At 39.6% G+C, this 20,791-nt stretch overlaps 2 protein-coding genes across 7 annotated transcripts in view; one reads left to right on the forward strand and one right to left on the reverse strand.

Moving 5' to 3' along the window:
• LOC126284405 (2-oxoglutarate dehydrogenase complex component E1-like) overlaps window positions 1-8,772 on the forward strand; it is a 115,943-nt gene extending 107,171 nt beyond the window's left edge. For 3 of the 6 annotated variants that reach the window (XM_049983311.1, XM_049983314.1, XM_049983312.1), the window contains 2 exons: window positions 1,927-2,043; window positions 7,182-8,772. In XM_049983311.1, the coding sequence (XP_049839268.1) occupies window positions 1,927-2,043; window positions 7,182-7,281 (217 nt within the window). In that variant the 3' untranslated portion in view covers window positions 7,282-8,772. The remainder of the gene's footprint in view (window positions 1-1,926; window positions 2,044-7,181) is intronic. The other 3 variants (XM_049983315.1, XM_049983317.1, XM_049983316.1) reach the window with 1 other exon arrangement.
• An 8,537-nt stretch (window positions 8,773-17,309) lies between these two features.
• LOC126284406 (uncharacterized) overlaps window positions 17,310-20,791 on the reverse strand; it is a 35,171-nt gene continuing 31,689 nt past the window's right edge. Inside the window, exon 2 of the mRNA XM_049983318.1 lies at window positions 17,310-19,174. Within this exon, the coding sequence (XP_049839275.1) occupies window positions 18,306-19,174 (869 nt within the window). The 3' untranslated portion in view covers window positions 17,310-18,305. The remainder of the gene's footprint in view (window positions 19,175-20,791) is intronic.

A 20,791-nucleotide genomic window follows, 5' to 3' on the forward strand; every position in this document is an offset into this window, starting at 1 on the left:
GGGAAAAATTACAGCTTTAATTTCCCATTGCTTTCAGCCGTTCACAGTACCAGCACAGCAAGGCCGTTTTGTTTATTGTTACAAGGCCAGATCAGTCAATCATCCAGACTGTTGCCCCTGCAACTACTGAAAAGGCGCTGTCCCTCTTCAGGAACCACACGTTTGTCTGGCCTCTCAACAGATACTCCTCCTTTGTGGTTGTACCTACGGTACGGCTATCTGTATCGCTGAGGCACGCAAGCCTCGCCACCAACGGCAAGGTCCATGGTTCATGGGGGGGGGATTAAAAATTGATTATAGGATGCATAAAACCAGTAAAGACAAAAGAAACAAGCAATACACTACACATTTCTTCAATCCCCCCCCCCTCCCCCCCGGTCTTGCTACAGCTTTTCTCTCTGTGAAAGAGTCTGTTACCTCATCAGAGTTCGTCGAACATTTTGCTATATGAAAAATCAAAATGTTGTTGTCTAATACCGAAAAAGCTGTTATTACAAATAGTAACCCAAGACTGGCTTGGTTTCTCAATCTGATTGCGTCTATTTTGTCACTATCTACTAGATAAAAAAAATGGCCTTTCTGATATTGCAGCAATTGTAACACACACCAAATAAACAAGACTGTTTTGGTAATAATGGTCATTTTTATAATATAGCAGAATATAATTCGCGAAGTACCAATATGAAATACCTATTTGGCCTACTACAAGCAAAAAGCTTTATGTTAGGAAATAGTTTCACATTTGATACATATGCTCCAGTTTCTCAAGGATGAGATTGAATAGTAGTAGTACTAAATTTTTGTATAAATTTTGAATTGTCATATTCTTCCATAATTTGTGTGATGTCCTCGTTTCTTTGACTTCCTCATTCTAACAAACAATCTTCTCATCACTAATTCTGTAACTATTCCTACCATTGTCAAAACTCATACTCTAGTTAACTTTGCTAACCCTGCAAAATCACCAGTTTAATTATCCAGCGATTATTCTCTGGTTAGGTGTTATGTGTCCTTACTTTTTTTCCACACTACTCCCAGAATAGAACTGTGGTTCTTTTTATATTGCTCATTTCCTTTGCAATTTGAGTTTTTTTGTCTTGTTCATGTTTTGTTGCTGCAGTATTATTCTGCAGTAACAGCATAAAGTAATATTGTTTGTTAGACTATCAGTTCTTACCAGTCAAAATTACATAAAATTAACTGAATACCAGAACAATGAAAAATTACCGGAATTCTAAAAAAATCCTGGGGTTTTCCAGGTTGCCCCAGTTCATATACACCGTGTGTAAACTAGATTATATCAAATAGTTGATTTTTACATCAGATAGTTCATGTCCATTGTTTTAAAGACAACTCCTGCTTTATTCTCCAGAAAATGGAGTACTTTCACAAAATTGTTTTGTGTTGCGTGTTATGATACGTATTGGTATTTTGCAAGTGCAGTCATAGATTCTCTCTCTCTCTCTCTCTCTCTCTCTCTCTCTCTCTCTCTCTCTCTCTCTCTCTCTCTCTCTCTCTCTCTCGAGTAGCCCTTTGGGCAGGGAGTGATGTTTGTCCCTAGTACTTGTTGCTTTGGGTGTGGGTGTGGGTGTGGGTGTGGGTGTGGGTGTGTGTGGGTGTGGGTGTGATTTGCATGCATACAACGCAAATAATTTCTTGTTCTTGTATCTTGCTAACAGGGAAGGCTGGTTGAAAAACACCACAACTGATTGAAGGTGAAATTAACACAAGATTAGTAACATAATCGTAGTCATCCATTAGAAATGCAGGTGTTCATGAGAAAATAAAGCAGTCTTTCTGTAGTATCTAATGTGAAATTGTTATTTTCCTTATACATTTCTGTTTGCATTTCTGTATATTACATGTGGTTGAACATTTTGAGTTTGGCCGTGATAGGAAAGAATTTGTGATTCCTGCATTTTCCAGAACGCCTGAGGTGCAGCACGGTGGGTTGTTTAGCAGGTTCTTTGGCAGACAGTCTGAACCTGCTGAAACTGAGAGCTCGAAACTTCACCCTCCCTCTTCTGCAATCAGACAAATTAGGTGAGGGGTAGTATGGGATTTATAGCCAACAATTTGTATAATAAACTTCTGACCTTCTTCACTTATAATTAGTAACTATATTACAGAAGCTAAGTTATGGTATATTTTCAGTTCTGGTCCCCTGTTAAAGTATCAGTGTAATGTAGCATCTTTTGACTGGGATCACTAAATTTGTTAAGAGTGTACAAATATTTTCTTATCTTGTGAATGGTTCATGATTGTTCTGTTGTTAAGAGTTTTTACTTATGTGGATAGTACCACTAGATGCTTTCTTCCACAGTGAAAAGGTTTGTAACACTACTGACAATTTTGACATAAAAGATCTCACAACTGTTTATAAGAAAGGCTGATGCAAATTTGTAGAATCACAGCTTAAACTTACCAATGTAATTACACAGCACCTACATCTACCATATACATATGTATTCTGCAAACCACTGAAGTGTTTGGCAGAGGGTGCTAAACATTATTCTGTTTTGGGGTTTCTTCCCATTGCAGTCACATATGAAGTACGGGAAGAGTGACTGCTTAAATGTCATTGTGCATATAGTAATTAGTCTAGCCTTGTTTTCATAGTACCTTCAGCATTGATATGAGGGGCTGAAGTATCTCTAGGCTCTTCACTTAATTCTGGTTCTTGAAGATATTTGAGTACGGTTTCATAGGATAATTGGTTGATAAAGTGTCTGCCAATTCAGGTTTTATAGTATTTCATTGATGTTCTCCTGCAAGTCACAAACCTGTTACCATCCGTGCTGTTCTTCTTTGCACATGCATAATACCTTCTTTTAATACTATTTGGTATGGATCCCACAAACTTGAGCAGTGTTCATAGATGGGATTCACAAATTATTTGTAAGCCATTTTCGTTGTAGACTGATTGCATTTTTCCTGTATGCTATCAAGGAACTGATGTCTGCTGTCTGCTTTCTGCTTTAACAACGGAGCTTATATGATCATTTAATTTCATATCCTCACAGATAGTTGCACCCATGTATTTATAGGAGGTGACTGATTTCAGTTGTGACTGATACTGTAGTAATAGGATACTAATTTAATGCCTTTTATGAAGTGCAAATTTTAATTTGTACATTTAAAGCAAGCTACCAATCTTTGCACCATTTCGGGATCTTATTTAAAGATCTGGTTGTATTTTTGTGCAATTTTTTCAGGTGATACTTCATTACTGATAACTGCAGCATCTGCAGAAAGTTTGATGTTACTACTGTCTGCTCGGTCACTAATGTAAAACATGTACAGTAGGGGCCCCAATACATTCCTTGGACATCTGCAGCATCTGCAGAAAGTTTGGTGTTACTACTGTCTGCTTGGTCACTAATGTAAAACATGAACAGTAGGGGCTCCAATACATTCCTTGGGCATGCTTGATGTTGCTTTTACATCTGTTGATTGCTCTTCATCCAAGATAACATGCTTCATGCTCCCTACCAAGAAATCCAATCCAATCACAATAAATGTTCGTGTGGTACCAAGTAAAATGCATCTCTGAAATCAGAAACATTTCATCTGTGTGACTGCATTGATACATCAGTATCAGGTTGCCCTGTGAGTAAACACTAGCTGAGTTTTGCTAGATTGATGTTTTCGGAATCTGTACTCGTTGGCATGGAGTAGTTCATTCAGGTTGATATTCTTAATAATATTAAAGCAGGGAATATGTTACAAAGTTGTACAAGGGACAGATGTTAGTGTGATTGGATGGTAATGTTTTGGATCACTTCTGCTTGCCCTCTCACAGACGGATATGTACAGTGCTTGGTCGACTATTCGGATCTTCCTGCTTGTTTTAGCTGCCCTTCGTACTTAGTAATCATTGTTGCTACCAGTGCCTCATGGTCACTGACAGAAATATTTGCCATAACCTGAAAATGTGAAACATAACTATAATAAATTACCATATTAAATAGAATACCGCTGGAGACAAATTGGACTGAACAGTAAAGAATAATGCCGAATGGAAGCGGTCCCAGACATCGATATGGGAGCTGGAGCCTTGCCTTCTGTGGATTGTGCAACGTCTAGTGCACTATCATGGCATGCTTCATGGATTGCCTCTAAGCTTCAATCTACCACTAACTCCTCTCATAGACTCCAAACTAAATACAAGCTCTTCCATGGTGTTGCATGACCAGCGCTATTGAGAGAGAGAGAGAGAGAGAGAGAGAGAGAGAGAGAGAGAGAGAGAAATGTATTGGAAACTTGGATTAACCATCATGTTGACAAAAACAGATTAACGTAGCTAATAGCTTTGGATTCAATGCTACTTTCAAATAAGTGGCATGCGTTACTTAAAAAGGTTCCCCTACATGTTGGTGCTGGTATTGTTTGTTGCACGGATGCATGAGAATAAGGTGTTTGCCACATGCACTAAAATCCATTAGATCAGTGTGATTAGAGTTTAAAATAATGTGCTTGAACAAACCCACACTAAAAATGCCACTTCTAAGACTTATGAGAAAAATTATAAATTAAGATGAACTACTTACTCTTCAATGCTCTTAACTTGCAGCTTAAAATATTCTAGATTCCAAACAAATGAATAAAATTTGCAATATGACTCTTCAGTTTCTCCCAGAGTATTTGTTCATTGAACAGTCCAGGTGTATTGCCAGTTCATAGTGCCCAATGGGCGCAATATTTCAGCGATCAGACACGTCGCCCTCGTCAGGTGCGATGTCGAACTGAGTTTCTGAGGGTGTGCCTTGCTAATACTCTTACCTTTATACCATACTCTGCATGTTGAAGAAGCACCGAGTAAACCCTGTTGTTTGCCCGCCCAATAAAACAGGGGCATTATTAGGAAGCATCAAAGATCTTAAATGTCAGTGTGGGAAGACATGTATTGGACAGACTGTGCGAACTGTGGAAGATCATTGCCAAGAACACCAGAGGCACAGTCAACTGATGTTTTCCAACAAGGAAGTGGTTGCAGAGCACTATTTGCATGAGAATCATCCGATGGAATATGAATGTACCAAGATCTTTGCACAGACTTCCAAAGCCTCATTCGAGGGGCCATAGGAATTCATACCAGGGACGATATTGTCAACTGTGGCTGTAATCTTAGCAAGGCTTGGGAACCAGCACTGAGTTTATTTAAGAAGATTCTCAGCAAACAAAATGATTTGGCGACCAGGGCAGACAGAGAACGTACATCAGCAGTATCACAGACGCCGAGGCAAGAGTCTCTGTAGCTGCAGACGAACAGCCGCGGCATCGATGAAGCAGCTCATGGGGCAGGAGATATTAGTTTGCTGTGCATCCTCAGGAGCTCAGTTGGTCAGTGCAGTTGACAATGGCAACATGTCTGATCACTGAAATATTGTACCCATTGGACACTGTGAATTGGCAGTACACCAACGTACTGTTTGACCAAAATTTTAAAAGTTGTATATCACTAGCCTTCTTATCAACTAACATATCAGGCAGACCCCCACATATTTTGTCTTCTATCCTGTTGCCAAAATATGAAATACATTCTGTTAAAATGTGGCATACAGTGCTTTGTATTTCACTTGTTTGTTAATAGATGGAATTCAAAAAATGACATTTACTCTTTTTCAAATTAGTTAGAATGGTTGGTTGTTTTACGGAGTAAAGGTAACCAATGACTACACAGCTGAGGTGCTGAGTCATCAATATGTACACAACAAAGTGAGAATGTTGCTAGCTTTCAGACGAATCTTTCTTCAGAGCTTTAGATTACACGTAAAACTGCTTGGCTACATTCTCCCAGCTTATCGAAGTGTGCTGGCACTGCAGATGGACTGGGGCGAGTGGTTAGTGGACTACATGAGATGAGAAAAGTGGCGGAAAGTAGGAGGAAATATGGTTCATGGCTTTGAATAAGAAACATAAGGTGCACAAGACAGAAATGTGGCACCAGTGAAATAGTTCTGGTCACAGGCGGAGGAAGTTGTGCGCAGCACACAGTGGCAGAGAGAAATGGACTGAGACAGGGAAATAGAACAGAAGGAGGAGACTTTGGTGAGGAGAGTATTGAGTGCAGGATGAGGGGAATTTTGGGTCCTGCAGCTGGGGTGGAGACCGTTATGGCTAACTAGGCAAGAGGGGATTGAAGCTTTGGAAGTTTATGGGATTGAAACATATGTTGCAACAACAGTTCTGATCCGCACAATTCAGGAAACTGATATTGGAGGAAAAGAATCCAGACTGCATGGGTTGTAGAGCAGCTATGAAATTCATGGATATTGTGCTCAGCATCTTGCTTGTTTGTGTGCAAGGCCACCAACCAGATGTCCACTCAAATGAATGGCCACACCCAGATTGAGACCAAGAGTAGAGTTTGCCCATCCATTTGTTAAGCCAACATGCTTGAATTAAATGGCTACTTCACAATTTATGCTGTCTGGGTGCTTTATGCCAATACCAGCTTCTCTGAATTATGTAGAAAGGAACTGCCTTTGCAGCATACCCTTTGATCCTGTGATCCTCCTGGCCTCAGTCTCCGCTAGCCCCTGCGGCCCACACTCACCTCCATCCATGCCCTTTGATTCTAAATTTGTCCATTTAGTGTTATCAGTACTACTTTCCAACAATCTTTCTCCACATGTATTCTATTTCCCTGTCCTCAACCATTCTTCCTCATCATTGTACACTTTACAGAACTCCCCCTTCTTGCAGCCAGAATGAGTTTGCAAGCACGACATTTCTATACCATGAGCTTTCTACCTCTTCCAGTCACAAGCCACCCTTCCTCAACCCTCCATCCACTCTCTGCCTTTCCCGCCTTGCCCACTCTCCTTAAATATATAATGGTGCTGTTTCTAATTGTTTATGGGCAAGTACTGAGTCATGTCAGAGCAGAATAGATGTATTCTCTTTTCAGCTAAGAAATGTTTACTTCTTACCTGTTAATAATTTTTAACAGAAATTGTTACGTACATGTGAAATAGTGTAGGGAAGGGAGGGAGGAGGGGGGGGGGGGGGAAGAGAGAGAGAGAGAGAGAGAGAGAGAGAGAGAGAGAGAGAGAGAGAGAGAGAGTTGAGTACAACAAAATGTTTGTGTGTCATTCATTTAGGGAAAGCTATGCTGTTTGTATTGTTTTGTTCATTCATTTTCACAGAATAAAGTATGTTCGATGTGTGTGTTTCAGTTATGCGGGTCGACCAACAGCTGCATCTCCAGCGACCGGTAGCAAAGTCCATCACCTTAGAGAACTTGCTGCTCTCCTTGATGAGGCAATGGCCATTTGAGCAGTGTCTTTCTAGCTCATGGTTAAAGTTCAAAACTTGTCATGTCACATTCATACATGACAGTGGCTAGAAGGCTTGTATTCCCTGTGCACATTTTCCCAACAGAGCCTGAGGATTTCCACCAGATGCTTTAATAGCACAGAGCACTATCTCGGTAGGCAAGAACAACTGTCTTAGTTGTAGCGGTGTGCAGTTTTCAGGGCATTTTTGCCCAATAATAAACAGCTATGTTCTGTGTTGGAACATGGTGTGCGCTGACTTTCCGGCAGCTTAGTATTCAGTACAATAATGTTCATGTGAAAGCCATGAAATTTTCATCGCAGAGTGGTTGTGTCACTTAAAATAGAAACTGATATGAAGATTGTATTTGTTATCCTTTTGTATATGTGAGAATTTAATTTTCTTATGGACTTTACATTTTGTGCAAAAATAATGTATGCTGAGAAATAGGTCATCAAATATTTGTTTTAATTGTCTATAAATCAGTATTTTAGAACATATGTGGAACATTTAGCTTTTACTTACGTCATAGTGACACTGCTGCTTTCTGATGTTTTTACATATCAATATCAGCAATGCAAATATCAACCTTTGGGATTGAGGGTCTGCTTGTAATGATAGCAAGATATTTTTTTTTTTCCTCTCCCCTAATCTGTATTAATTGTCCAACAAGTAATTTATGTCCAGTTTTGAGTGCTGAATGTTAAAGCTACTTATTTAGCAATATTAACTTACTTTTGTTCCATTTAGTCTGTATTTTATAGGTTCTGGTGAAGTTTACTTAATGTAGGATTTCCAAAGGTACTGTTCATTTGTAAAGGAACATTAAATTCCTTTATGACGTGTGTGAAATATTGATATGTATGGATTTCATATTTTTCTCATACAGTTGTCATAACATTGCTTCTGGGAGGCATGTATTGATATGAAATGTCAGTGCACTGCACACTGCAATTTAAGTGTATTTTATTTTACATTTGTAACTAATGTACATACATCTGTAGAGAAGTAATTTGCCAAAGCTGATCTGTTAAAGGTTCTGGAATACTCATTGCATATATCTGGACTGTTAATGTAAAACTTTGGATTGGAGCCCATGGTTTCAAATGCTTTTTTTTCTGTTCAAACAAACAGGTGTTAATTATTGATTATTGTGAGAAACTAACATCAATACACACATGCTGTTGAGTATTTCTTTTATCAGAGACAGTAGATTCAATTCTGAGCAAATTGTGTGATGTAACATGGGCTATGCTATTACTTTATGAACTGCAGATCCTTTAAAAGTGACTTGTATGATATGTATCTCCTGTAGAAGACAAATCTTTATTCTGCACTTTTATGTGATTTCTTGTTGGTGAAGGACTGATATGATTGTTGATGAATATGAGCTCATGAGTAATTTATTTTTGAAAATAAATGTGTGACTGTGTTGTATAGATAATGTTGATGTATGTGAGTGTTAAAAAGAAAGTGCAGTAACCTCAAGAACTTTGTTTTTATTTATCCTGTAGTGTTGTGTGTATAGCATTTTATATCCTTCTGGCCACCCCAACTCACTTCACCTGAATATTTGGATGGCACAGACTAAGACTATTCCCTTACACTCGTCCCTCATCCACTTGGTTACAGTGTCTTTTCTGGTAACAGATATAGGCAAGACAGCCAGCCACTGCCATTATTGAGCAGTTGTATTTATCTTCCTTATCCATTTATGTTAGGTTTCCTTAAAAAAGGGATAATTTCATCAAAGGACGTATTTCACTACCTTCCAAATCTCAATTTGCCTAGTCACAGATCATTAGAGGAACTTCCATTACAATGTACTGCTATCCCCCTTCCTTGAATAATATTATTTCTCACATATGGGCTAAAATTTACGAAAGCATTCTATAGGGAAAATTCTTTCATCTCGTGACAAGTATGAGGAATATCATTGAGTATGTGCAGCCTTTAGGAATATCAATAAAGCACAATTAATGTATGTTTCTTTTAAAGCAGTGTTGTTTGTTTCAGCACATCAGGCAAGACATTTTATAACAACAAATTGCAGAAGAGCAAGTGAAGTGATGTTAAGCTTTCCCAGCAGATCAGCTGTTTGTAATGTTCACGGGTGTCCAGGTGGGCGCAGTCATTCTCATAACATGATATTTTGACAGTACCTTGTTGTGAGCTTCAGGTGATACCTGTAGAATGTGTCTTCACTATATCACATTTCCTTTTCACTGTGATTGCTCCCCACTCCCCAGAGTCACACCGGGTCGAGTGGAGTGGAGTGGAGTGGTGCTGGGATGGGATAACTAAAGGTTGAGTGCGAACCCTGGTCTCTCAGTTCTGTTACAGATCCTGTCAAGTGCAGAAGTGGCTCTCAGCTGACACTATGATTTTAGTATTCAGAGTGCTGGGTCCCAAGCTTTGTTTGGTATGTGTTTTTTTATGTTGAAAATACTCTCATTAATCAGGGTATTACTTGCACAGTATAACTTGGTTTGTTTGCAGGAGTGTTAGGTATATTGGCACACTGTCACTGCCTAGTTGATGGGCTGTTGCAGAGAGAGAGAGGGGGGGGGGGGGGGGAGGTGGTCTCCACTTTCCCAGGCAGGCAGCATGGTGAAATCAACTTTTCATTCACAGTGCGTACTGTAATGATGTGATGTCTTCTTCAGTAGCTAAGGTTGGCAACTGGCTGGTGAAAACATTCGGTAGTGGCCTGAAATAATCAGACTTCTGCTGTTCCCAGAAAAGACCCAAGTTAAATTGTGTGTCTAATTGTATCCTTTTAGTCTAACATTTTTCCTGATTCCATCCCTGAAGAGATCCATTGTACGAGTTCATATTTACTTCAGAATGCAACATCGCTGGTTGCTGTCTACCCGTTTAATTCATTACAGAAGTATAATAGCTGTTTATTTCATGTTAAATATTCTCTCAAGGATAAAATTAAAATTACACTTTATTGACACATCAGTGCTGACCAGTTTCGGCTCTAGAGGCCATTTTCAGGTCATACTCAGAAGAAATTGTGCATATAGGGCAGTTCTTTAAATGGACGACATTAAAATTTAACCAAAAGCTTCCAAATACAGCAGCTACTATAATCAAATTGATCAACTTAGAATTGTGGAACCTTAAATGTCGTTTCCAAGAACATCAGTACTAGGTCTGCTCCTGTTAACCAACATAAGTGGACATCCAAAGACTTAAAATTATGTTTTCTTTTTCATAAGGGCACTAAGGCAAAACTCCAAACTCAAATATATATATAAGACAACAGCATGTAATCTGTCTATTTAAACAATAACCACATTTCAAAATCTTTTAAAGTATTAATTGGTCAGTTGTAATGTACTTTTTTTGTTGGCAACTACTCACCTTTAGTAATATCAGCCACAGTTTTCAATCTCTGCAGTTGGTATATAACGCTAATTAAGACAGAAGCAAGTTGGGGGATGGATGGTTACAGTTACTGAGTGAAGCCTAACGATTTTTGAGGCAGTACAACAGCACAAGGCACAAATCATAAATTAGAGTTCCATTTGGCAGGTCCTAAAACTTATCTTCTGAATTAATACTTTTGCTAAGGTTAAGTGAAGCACAGATGCACCCTGAAGGAATTATCTGAATGGGGTGGAAATTGGTAATTGTGATATACATGTGCAGGTGAACAAATGGTTACAGTTTCAGAAAAAAATGGATGATTTACACAAGAAAAACAGCACAAATTGAGCAAGTCAATAACGCATTTATCTGCCTCTGGCTCCTATGCAGACATTTATTCTGTTTGGTATTGATTGATAGTTGTTAGATATCCAGAGGGGATATTGTGTCAAATTCTGCCCAACTGCCACGTTAGATTGCCAAAATCCTGAGCTGGTTGGAGAGCGTTACTTGTAATGCTCCAAACATTCTCAATTGGGGAGAAATGTGGTAACTTTGCTGGCCAAGGTAGGGTTTGGCAAGAATGAATACAAATGGCAGAAACTCCCACCATGTTCGAGCCAGCACTGTCTTGGTGAAATGTAAGCAAGCCCAGGATGGCTTGTCGTAAAGGGCAACAAAACAGGAGGGGAAGGGGGGGGGGGGGGAGGGAGGGAGGATAGAATATTGTCACTGTACTGCTGTGCTGCAATGGTACCGTGGACCAAAGGGGTCCTGCTGGGAAAAGAAATGGCACCGCCAGACCTTCACTCCCGGTATACGATATTGCAGTGCTTGTGTTATTGACATATGGGAGTTTGGGTCTGGCCGTGTGTTGCGCATGGATAGTGAAATGGTAAGGCAACCACTAGCGATATATGGAAAATCTGGGTTTGACTCCTGGTCCAGAACAAATTTTCATTGTTGTCTCTTCATTCTACAACTGATGGTTGTCCATACTCATAGCGAATGCATTTGATGTCGGGGCCATATGGCAGATGACATTCAGATATGTATCCCACTGTTGTCTGGAGAGTCTCCAGATATACCTTTGGCCTGGAATCTTATTCAATGGTTTAGAATGTCTTCAATGCCAAGTCCTGCTTCAAACTAAGCCACGATGAACAGAAAAGGGGTGTCTGAAGACGCCCTGGGCAATAGTGGGATGCCAACCTGACTGTTGCCTTCCATATGGCCCAGCATTCGGGAGTGATGGTTTGGGGAACTGTTTCTTTTCATAGCAGGGCCACTTCAGTTGTCATCTGCAGCACCATTACAGCACAGTGATACATCAACAATATTCTGTGCCTGGTTTGTTGCCCTTAATGGCAAGCCATCCTTGGCTTACATTTCAGCAAGATATTGCTCACCTGCACATGGCGAGAGTTTCTACTGCTTCTCTCCATGCTTGCAAAATCCCATCTTGGCTAACTAAGTATTTCTCCCCAGTTAGAACATTATGAGCAGGGCCCTCCAATCAGCTCAGGATTTTGACCACCTAACTCACCAGATGGACAGAATTCGACACCGTATTTCTCAAGGTGACATGCAACAACTTTTATCAATCAATGTGAAGCCAAATAACTACTTGCATAACAATAAATCGTCCAATTTTTTTAAAGTATGATCATTTGTGTTTGATTTCCGTCCCATTCAGATAATTCCTTCGTGGTGCATCTTTATCTCCCCCCCCCCCCCCCCCCTCTACCCCCTTTGGAGTGTAACTACGAGGGTGGTTTGAAAAGTTCTCGGGATCACAGCAAGAGGTCAGCACTAGTGGAACGAGTTGTTCAAGTGATATTCATTGTACTGTTGCCTGTAAATACGTGCCATGTCAGTGCTCTTGGAAGAGAGCTGTGGTGGTGACGTGGCTCTGGAAGAAGAGGGGGGGGGGGGGGGGGGGGAATTGAGATTCAAGCAGTGATTAAGTACTTCGTAAAGAAAGGTATGTAAGCATAGGACATTCATGCTGATTTCCAGAATACACTGGGGAACTCTGCTCCTTCATATTCAACTGTTGCTAAGTCGACAAATGAATTTAAATTTGGCAGGAAGAGTGCAGATTATGATCTACATAGTGGTCAGCCAAGATGTGCCACTACTCCAGAAATAACTGCAAAAGTGCACATGGAGGATTGCTGATTGAAAGCGTATGAAATTGCTCATGCTTGCCAGAGGTCATCTGAAAGGGTATATCATGTTTTAACTGAAGAATTAAAAATGATAGTTATCTGCAAGATGGGTGCCGTGACTCTTGGCGCTGGATCAAAATCGCATAAGAATGGACATACCAGAACAATGTTTGGTCCGTTTTAATAAAAATGAATAAGATTTTTTGTGCCAGTTTGTGTGCACAGATGAAAATTGGGTGCACTACTATACCCCAGAGACAAAGCAGTGGAAACATGCTGATTCTTCCCACGAAAGAAAGCAAAGACAGTTCCTTCAGCAGGAAAGGTCATGGATCAGTGTTCTGGGATGCGAAGGGGATTCTGTTTGTAGATTACACTGGGCAAACAATTACTGGAGAATGGTGTACTAACCTCCAGGACAAACTGCAACAAATTACCTGTAAAAAGGTCAGGTTTAGCAAGGAAGAAACATCTTCCATCAAGACAATTCGCATATGTGCTATGGCCATGGCAAAATTACACAAACTAAGGTATGAATTGTTGCCACACCCACCTTGTTCACCTGATATGGCTCCGTCAGACTTCCATTTCTTCCCAAAACTGAAAATTTTTCTTGGTGGATGAAGATTCACTTCAAATGAAGAATTTATAGCCGGGGTTGACAACTATTTTGCAGGCAGGCCTGGAGGAAACTCATTTTCAAGATGGAATCAAGGCACTGGAGCATCGTTGGACCAAGTGCATTAATCTACAAGGAGACTACATTGAAAAATAAAAAAAGTTTCAGTGATATAAGTACTTTTTTTCTAATCAGTTTTGAGAACTTTTCAAGCCATCCTCATACTACCAAAGGTGTGGACTAGCTCAAATGTGGCAGTCTAGAGGGAGGCCAGAATGTAGTGCTAGTTTTCTGAATCTTTTATTAAGAGAAATTCAAGGAATTCTTAACATCAAAGTATATCAAGGAGATGAAAATTAGCTCACTAAATGGACAAGCTGGGAGTGTGACTCATCTACAGAGATTTTGCACACTACTAGAACTGGGTGCATCGTGACAGCCTACTTCTTTGCCTTCAGAACACCCAACTGATGGCAGGGATGCAGAAGCAGTGTCTCTGGGGTGTTGTGCTGGGAGGGAACGTCCCCCCCCCCCCCCCCCCACACACACACACACACTGCAGTGATTCTGAGAATTGTGCAGCCAGTTGAATGGGGAGGGGGGAGGTTGTTTTTGGAATGTGAGAGTTTTTCAGCTTTGCATTTATTTAGATCCCACATGACAAAGTAGTACATAAAGTTTCCTATATAAAATTTAACTTGTCATTGTAATCCTACATAAAGTTCAGATTTTGATGCCAAAGTTGCTCTGTTATTTTCTGCAGTTGTAGTGGGATTCTGTAGGAATTTGTAATGAAGAGAATAAAGCTGTGGGTCACTGATGACAAAGTATTTTCTCATTCTGTACAGTTCCTTGGTGCATAAATCACATTATAAATAGTGTGAGCATCCTAGCACAAAACATTTACAACAAATAAGTCAGAGTGACGATTGGTGGATATTATAGAGTGGCAGGTCTACCCAAGTGCTCACTTGCAACTTCAGTTTTCTGCTCACCCTTCTATTTGTAGGCACCAGCAGAAATGTGTATGGTACAGTCTGAACAGGTGAAACTGGCCCATGACAAACATTTTAGACTTCAAAGACTCACAGTATACAAACAAAAGTAACTTTTTGTTACCAGAGGAATACATTCATAGCTGTCAACTAAATGAAACAGTGTGCTTAAAATCACTAAAAGTTCTCATGAGTCATTTTAAAATGGACGAATTATAACTCACAAGCTCAGATCAGCATATTTTGCACTTAAAAGTATCTGTTGAGAAGATGGGAACTAGTGTATACAGGGTGAAAAATATTTAAACTGGTAGAGGAAGATTTCTCTGGCGGTAAATTAATAAAACCAACAAACACATTTTCATTTTTTTATGACCAAGAGAATACACATTAACACAACCCAATTTCAATTACAGTAGATTTTGGAAAATGCCTCCATTGACACACAAAGGTTACACCTTCGGATCATGTTCTGTCTGCCACAGGCAAAAACCCCAGGAGTATTCTGAATTGTTCCTGTTGCAGCTACTATCCAGGCAACCAGATCCTCTTCTGATGCAACAGGAGTTGCGTAAACAAGGTTGCGCATGTCTCCCAACACAAAAATGTCCAGCAGGGACATATCTGGGGATTGAGCAGGCCACAGTACAGGACGACCTCTGCCACTCCACGTTTCTGGGAACTGTCGGTCCAGGAATCGACGCACATGATGACTTAAATGTGCTGGCGCTCCGTCATGTTGGAACCACATGTGTTGTAGGGAGCGGGACGTTTTACAGAAATTTTGGCAATGCTCTGGCGAGAAAATTGTAAGTGTCTGCCATTTCATGTCCTAGGTAGCAGATACGGCCCAAATAAACAGTTCCCAACAACACCGACCCACACATTAACGAAGAACCGCACTTGATGAGTGCTAGTAACTGTGGCATGTTGTTTATCCTCAATCCAAACATGTGAATTGTGCACGTTGAAGACTCCATCATGCCTGAACATTTCTTCATCGGTAAACAACACAGAGGATGGAAATGTAGGATGCATTTCACACTGTTCCAGGTACCACTGCGAAAACTGTGCTCTGGCTGGATGATCAACTGGTTCCAGGTTGTGGACATGCTGTAAGTGAAGTGGACTTAACAATTGCTGTCAAAGGACTGTTCTTACATTTGTCCCCATGTTATGTGCAATTGCGCGAGTACTGTTTGAAGGATCCCACTCCACATGCTACAAGACAGCTTCCTCAGATTGCAATGTTCTTACCGTGCGACGGCGTCCCTGCCCAGGTAATCTGCTAAATGACCTGCTCTCACACAGACATTGGTACTCAGCAGTAAAGGTTGAATGATGCAGGATACGGCGATTAGAATAGTCTTGTTGATACCCCCGCTGTGCTGCTCGTCCATTGCGGTGCGCTATGTAGTATCCACCAACCATATCAGCGTACTCACTCCAGGTGTATTGCTCCATTAGCAAACGGAGACAATGCACTACTAAACTGGTGGACAGCAGTTGCCTACGACTGAAGAAAATGTGGCCTCTAACAACTGAAGAGCATCATATGGCCTCCACCAGTTTAAATAATCCTCATAGGAAAAAAAATGACATTAGGGAAAAATATTTGTTTTTGTGTCCCCTACAAGCTCCCAGAGTTTGTCAGTTTAAATACTTTTCACCTTGTACTACATATTATTCTTTGTTACAATTTTCTAAACTATAAGACAAATAATACATTTATTCAGGAAAAACAATCTATTAGAACAGTGATAACAAATAACTGCATTTCTTGCACAAGCAGTTTTATGGATCATCGAATTCTTACCACTAACTTTCCCCTCTTTGTCTGGTTGAAGAAGGCATCATAGTTCAAATATGGTCGACATATTGGCAGCAGACTTAACGCAAGAAATTTTAAATCTCTGCAGATTCCAAAGAAAATTAAAATTTAATTTATTGACTACTCTTACAAGATTGCCTACGTCAAGAACTGAAGATTCCTGTTTACTACATGTGTGCTGATGCCCACTGTAAGCAGGCCTCTGCATAATTATCCTGTAGGTAATTATTGCCTTTTGGTAATTATTGGAGTAGTCCTTTGAGTATTCACCCAGCAGTATTCGATAAATGGGAGAAGTGTAGTGTAACTGAGAATGCACCAAAGAAGTAGCTAAGATGGTCATGTTTGAGAGGTTAAGCATTAGCTCAGTTTGATAAGGATAGGGCAGATAATTGACAGCCTGCTCTCTGAAGGAACCATGCCAGCTCGTGTGTGTGAATGCTTCACAGAAAATCTAATTCAGCCCGAATGGGGCATATAGAATATAAGTTAAGATTGTTAAGAGCTGCAGTGCATCATTCTATCTGTTCCGCTTGATTGCAGCATTCTTTCTTATATTTTTCCTAAGATTATTTAAGTGGGATTAGTCTTCAAGAACTCTCACTTCAATTGCTGCTGTCAGTTTCAATAAAAAAATCCAAGTATGTGACTGCATCATCATATTACAACTGTTGGCCTCTGTTGTGCTGACTTAAACTTTGGTTACTGTTACAACACGGTGGTGCAGCATACCTGAAAAAATAGTTATTCTGGAACATCTTTATACATCTCTCAACATTTTTTGATTGCTGTGCTCATTATGCACACATTCACACGCTTGGTCCTCTTACACTGACTTGTGCGCATCTCCTCTACTGTTTCTCAAGTGAACTCAGTCTTGCATTACCACTAATACTCTTCCTTGATGTTTCTCCTGGTTAGGTTCATCTCAGAATCTTTGTTAGTTGTACATTTCTCTGTTGGAGCTATATCCCTGCTCTCCTTTATTTGTTTTGTAATTAGCTCTTGACACACATTGCCTACATACTGGATACTGATTACATACACTTTAATGGTAGACAAAACTTGGAGCAGGCACATAATATGAGCCTCCCAAATAATATTAGGGAGGTTGTTGAGCATATCACCGACTGATCCTCACTCTGTATGATACTGTGGCAGGGCTTTGAACTTATTGTAGGACACTAATGCACAATCTGACAGTCATGTGCTTTACCACCACTCCCTTTCTTGCCTTCCTGTTGTCAATGGTGAAAATTTATTGCTCATACAAGTTTCATACTAGCTGATGGTCATGTGTGCATAAGGTGTGCTGGCTTTTGTGTGAATGAATGATATGCCTTCCGATGAAAGCTTGTGTGTAACACTATCTTAATTTGTCCTGCCTGCAACTTAGCATGTCATCTTTACTGTAAGCAGTGACCTTGTTTCCTGCATTGTTGATATCTGTAGATGATTATCACAATCCTACTGTGCATTAGTAAATTTGTCTGTGAATTCGGTTCCTGTGCCATAGTCACATTGATAAAAAACAGACTGTGAGCAACAATAGTTCAGTCCGAAATAAGTCCGCATTGTAAGTACATACAATAGCACCTGAAAGAGACAACTGAGGCGAAATATTGTGCAAAAATGGGAATACAAAGTTAACTGAAAACACAGTACACCATTAAAAAATTAAACACATCTGTAATAACATGAAATATTTCTCTTGATGAGTACAATATCTCTCTCCCATTCTACACACACACAAAAAAAAGAAATTTATGCAGAGAGAATTTCTGCTGATAAGTGTTTATTAATTTCAGAAACATATGTGCTCAACTCATTTAAGTAAAAATTTTCTTTACAGCAAATCTTCAGCTGTTCATTCGTATTTTCCATTTCTTTCTTTGTAAAAAATCACTAACCACCTTAAATTCAGTTTATAGTGTAACAGATTTTATTTGGCAGTTTTTCAATTCAAGTGAAATATCTAGCAAAAAGGCGATAGTGCTTAAAGTTAGCCACAATTTTCCTGCTAATTTTGTTTACGGACTGTCTTTTTCACTGCCCCAACTGACATGCCTTGTTGCTTCTGGTTCATCATTGACTTTTGTTTTGTCTTCTTCTGTTTCAGATGCTCTTGTTTCACTTACTGTCATTTCGATTATCCCTGTCCCACTTATTCTCATTTCACTTATTGCTGTTTCACTTCTCGCTCTTTCAGTTATCCCTGTTTCACTAATTCTTATGTCACTTACTTCTATTTCACTTAATGATTTACATGTACAAACCATTGGTGTAACACGCATTTTTGGTGGTGGCTGCTTCTTTTCTCTGCATTTGCATTTTGTCGGTATTGGCAGCCGTCGAAGCATTTCACGTAAAATTGCATGTGGAGGATACTTTGCAGCACTCTGCATGACAGATTCCATCAATGCACGTAAAGCAGCATCTGGAGCATATGTCGGAATTTTACGTACCAGTTCAAGAATCATTTCCTCTGGAACACTGTCAGAGAGCCAAAGTGTCTTTAAGAGGGAATAAATGATTGATTCTGGAATAGTGTCAATGAGTGGCAGAGACTCCAACAGTGTCCTCAGGACTTCTTCCACTGGAGTCTCTGGTAATGGAAGGGAATTGATGAGATCATACAGAACTGCAACTGCTGGATGACTTTCTGGTGGTAATTCTTCAACTTTCTCCACAGCTAGTGCAGCAGTAATTATTTTTGGATACATCTCTGTCACAGCTTCAACTGCTCTCCTGCATACAGGGTCTTCATCATGTTCACAGTTATATTTTAAAAACGTCTGTCGGCATTTGAAGATTATCACTTCATTAACTGTGATTTCAAGTTGGTCCCAGATATCATAAGGATCAAGCCTCACATTGTATCCTAATTCTTCCAGTTTTGCTATATAAGAAAAATGAACAGTTATTAATAGGTGTTCTAGGACTATAAAAAAATTTGAAATGTTCTACCTAGAAATTTATTATAAATTTGCTCAAGACATTGATTCTCTGTGAGGTTCCTTATCCAATCAACTATAACATACTGACACATTTTCATTGTTGGTATTTGTTGATACAGAAAATATGGGACCATTAAAGTATGGGGATCACAAATATACTCCAATTCAAAACAACATTGATAATGGCATCACAATCAGAAGCACCTTCTATGTATACATCTACATCTATATGCTGCAAACAACCATGAGGTGCATGGCAGAGGGTACATCACATTGTACCAGTTATTGGGGTTTCTTCCTGTTACATTCATTTATGGACCATGGGAGGAATAATTGTCTGAATGCCTTTGTGTGTGCAGTAATTATTCTAATCTTAATCCTCACAATCCCTATGTGAGCAATACATAGGGCATTGTAGTACATTCCTAGAAAGATGATTCTTGAAACCTTTTTTAACAGACATTCCAGATAATTTACTTATATCTTCAAGGATCTTCCAGTTCAGTCATGCAGTATATCTGTGATACTATCCTATAGATTAAACAGACCTGTGACCATGCGTGCTGCCCTTCTCTGTATACGTTCAATATCCCCTGTCAGTCCTATTTGGTACGTGTCCCACACACTTGAGCAGTATTCTAAAAGCAGTCACACGAGTGATTTGTAAGCAATCTCCTTTGCAGACTGATTGCACTTCCCTCTTATTCTACCAATAAATTGAAGTCCACCACCAACTTTACCCAAGACTGAACATAAGTGACGATTCCATTTCATATCCCTACAAAGTGATACACCCAGGAATTTGTATGAGTTGGCTGATTCCAACAGTGCCCCATTAATATTATAGTTTTAGGATACTATTTTCTTTGTGCACGTAGCAAATTTTACATTTTGGAACATTTAAAGCAAGTTGTCAATATTTGCACCACTCTGAAATCTTATCAAGATCTGACTGAATACTTATGCAGCTTCTTTCAGATAGTGCTTCATTGCAGATAACTGCATCATCTGCAAAAAGCTTGATGTTACTATTAATATTGTCTGTGAGATCATTGATATACAACATGAGTGGCAAGGATTCCAACACACTTCCCTGAGGCACACCCAAAGTTACTTCTACATCAGACAATGACACCCCATCCTAGGTAACATGCTGCATTCCACCTACCAAAAAGGCCTCAATCCAGTCACAAATTCCACTTGATACTACACATTACTGTATTTTTGACAATAAGCTTAGGTGTGGTACTGAGTCAAATGCTTTTGGGAAATCAAGAAATACTACATCTATCTGATCACCTTGATCCAAAGCTTTCAGTATGTTATGCAAAAAAAAAGTATGAGTTGGATTTCTCATGCTCGGATGTTTTCACAGTCAGTGCTGATTGGCGTTGAGGAGTTCATTCTGTTCAAGATACCTCATTATGTTTGAGCTCAGAATATGTTCTAAGATTCTATGACAAATCAGTGTCAACGATACTGGACTGCAGTTTTGTGGGTCACTTCTACTACCCTTCTTGTAGACAGCTGTGACCTGTGCTTTTTTTTTTTGCAAAAAC

The sequence above is a fragment of the Schistocerca gregaria genome, chromosome 8, assembly GCF_023897955.1.
Source record: "Schistocerca gregaria isolate iqSchGreg1 chromosome 8, iqSchGreg1.2, whole genome shotgun sequence".
Lineage (NCBI taxonomy): Eukaryota > Metazoa > Arthropoda > Insecta > Orthoptera > Acrididae > Schistocerca > Schistocerca gregaria.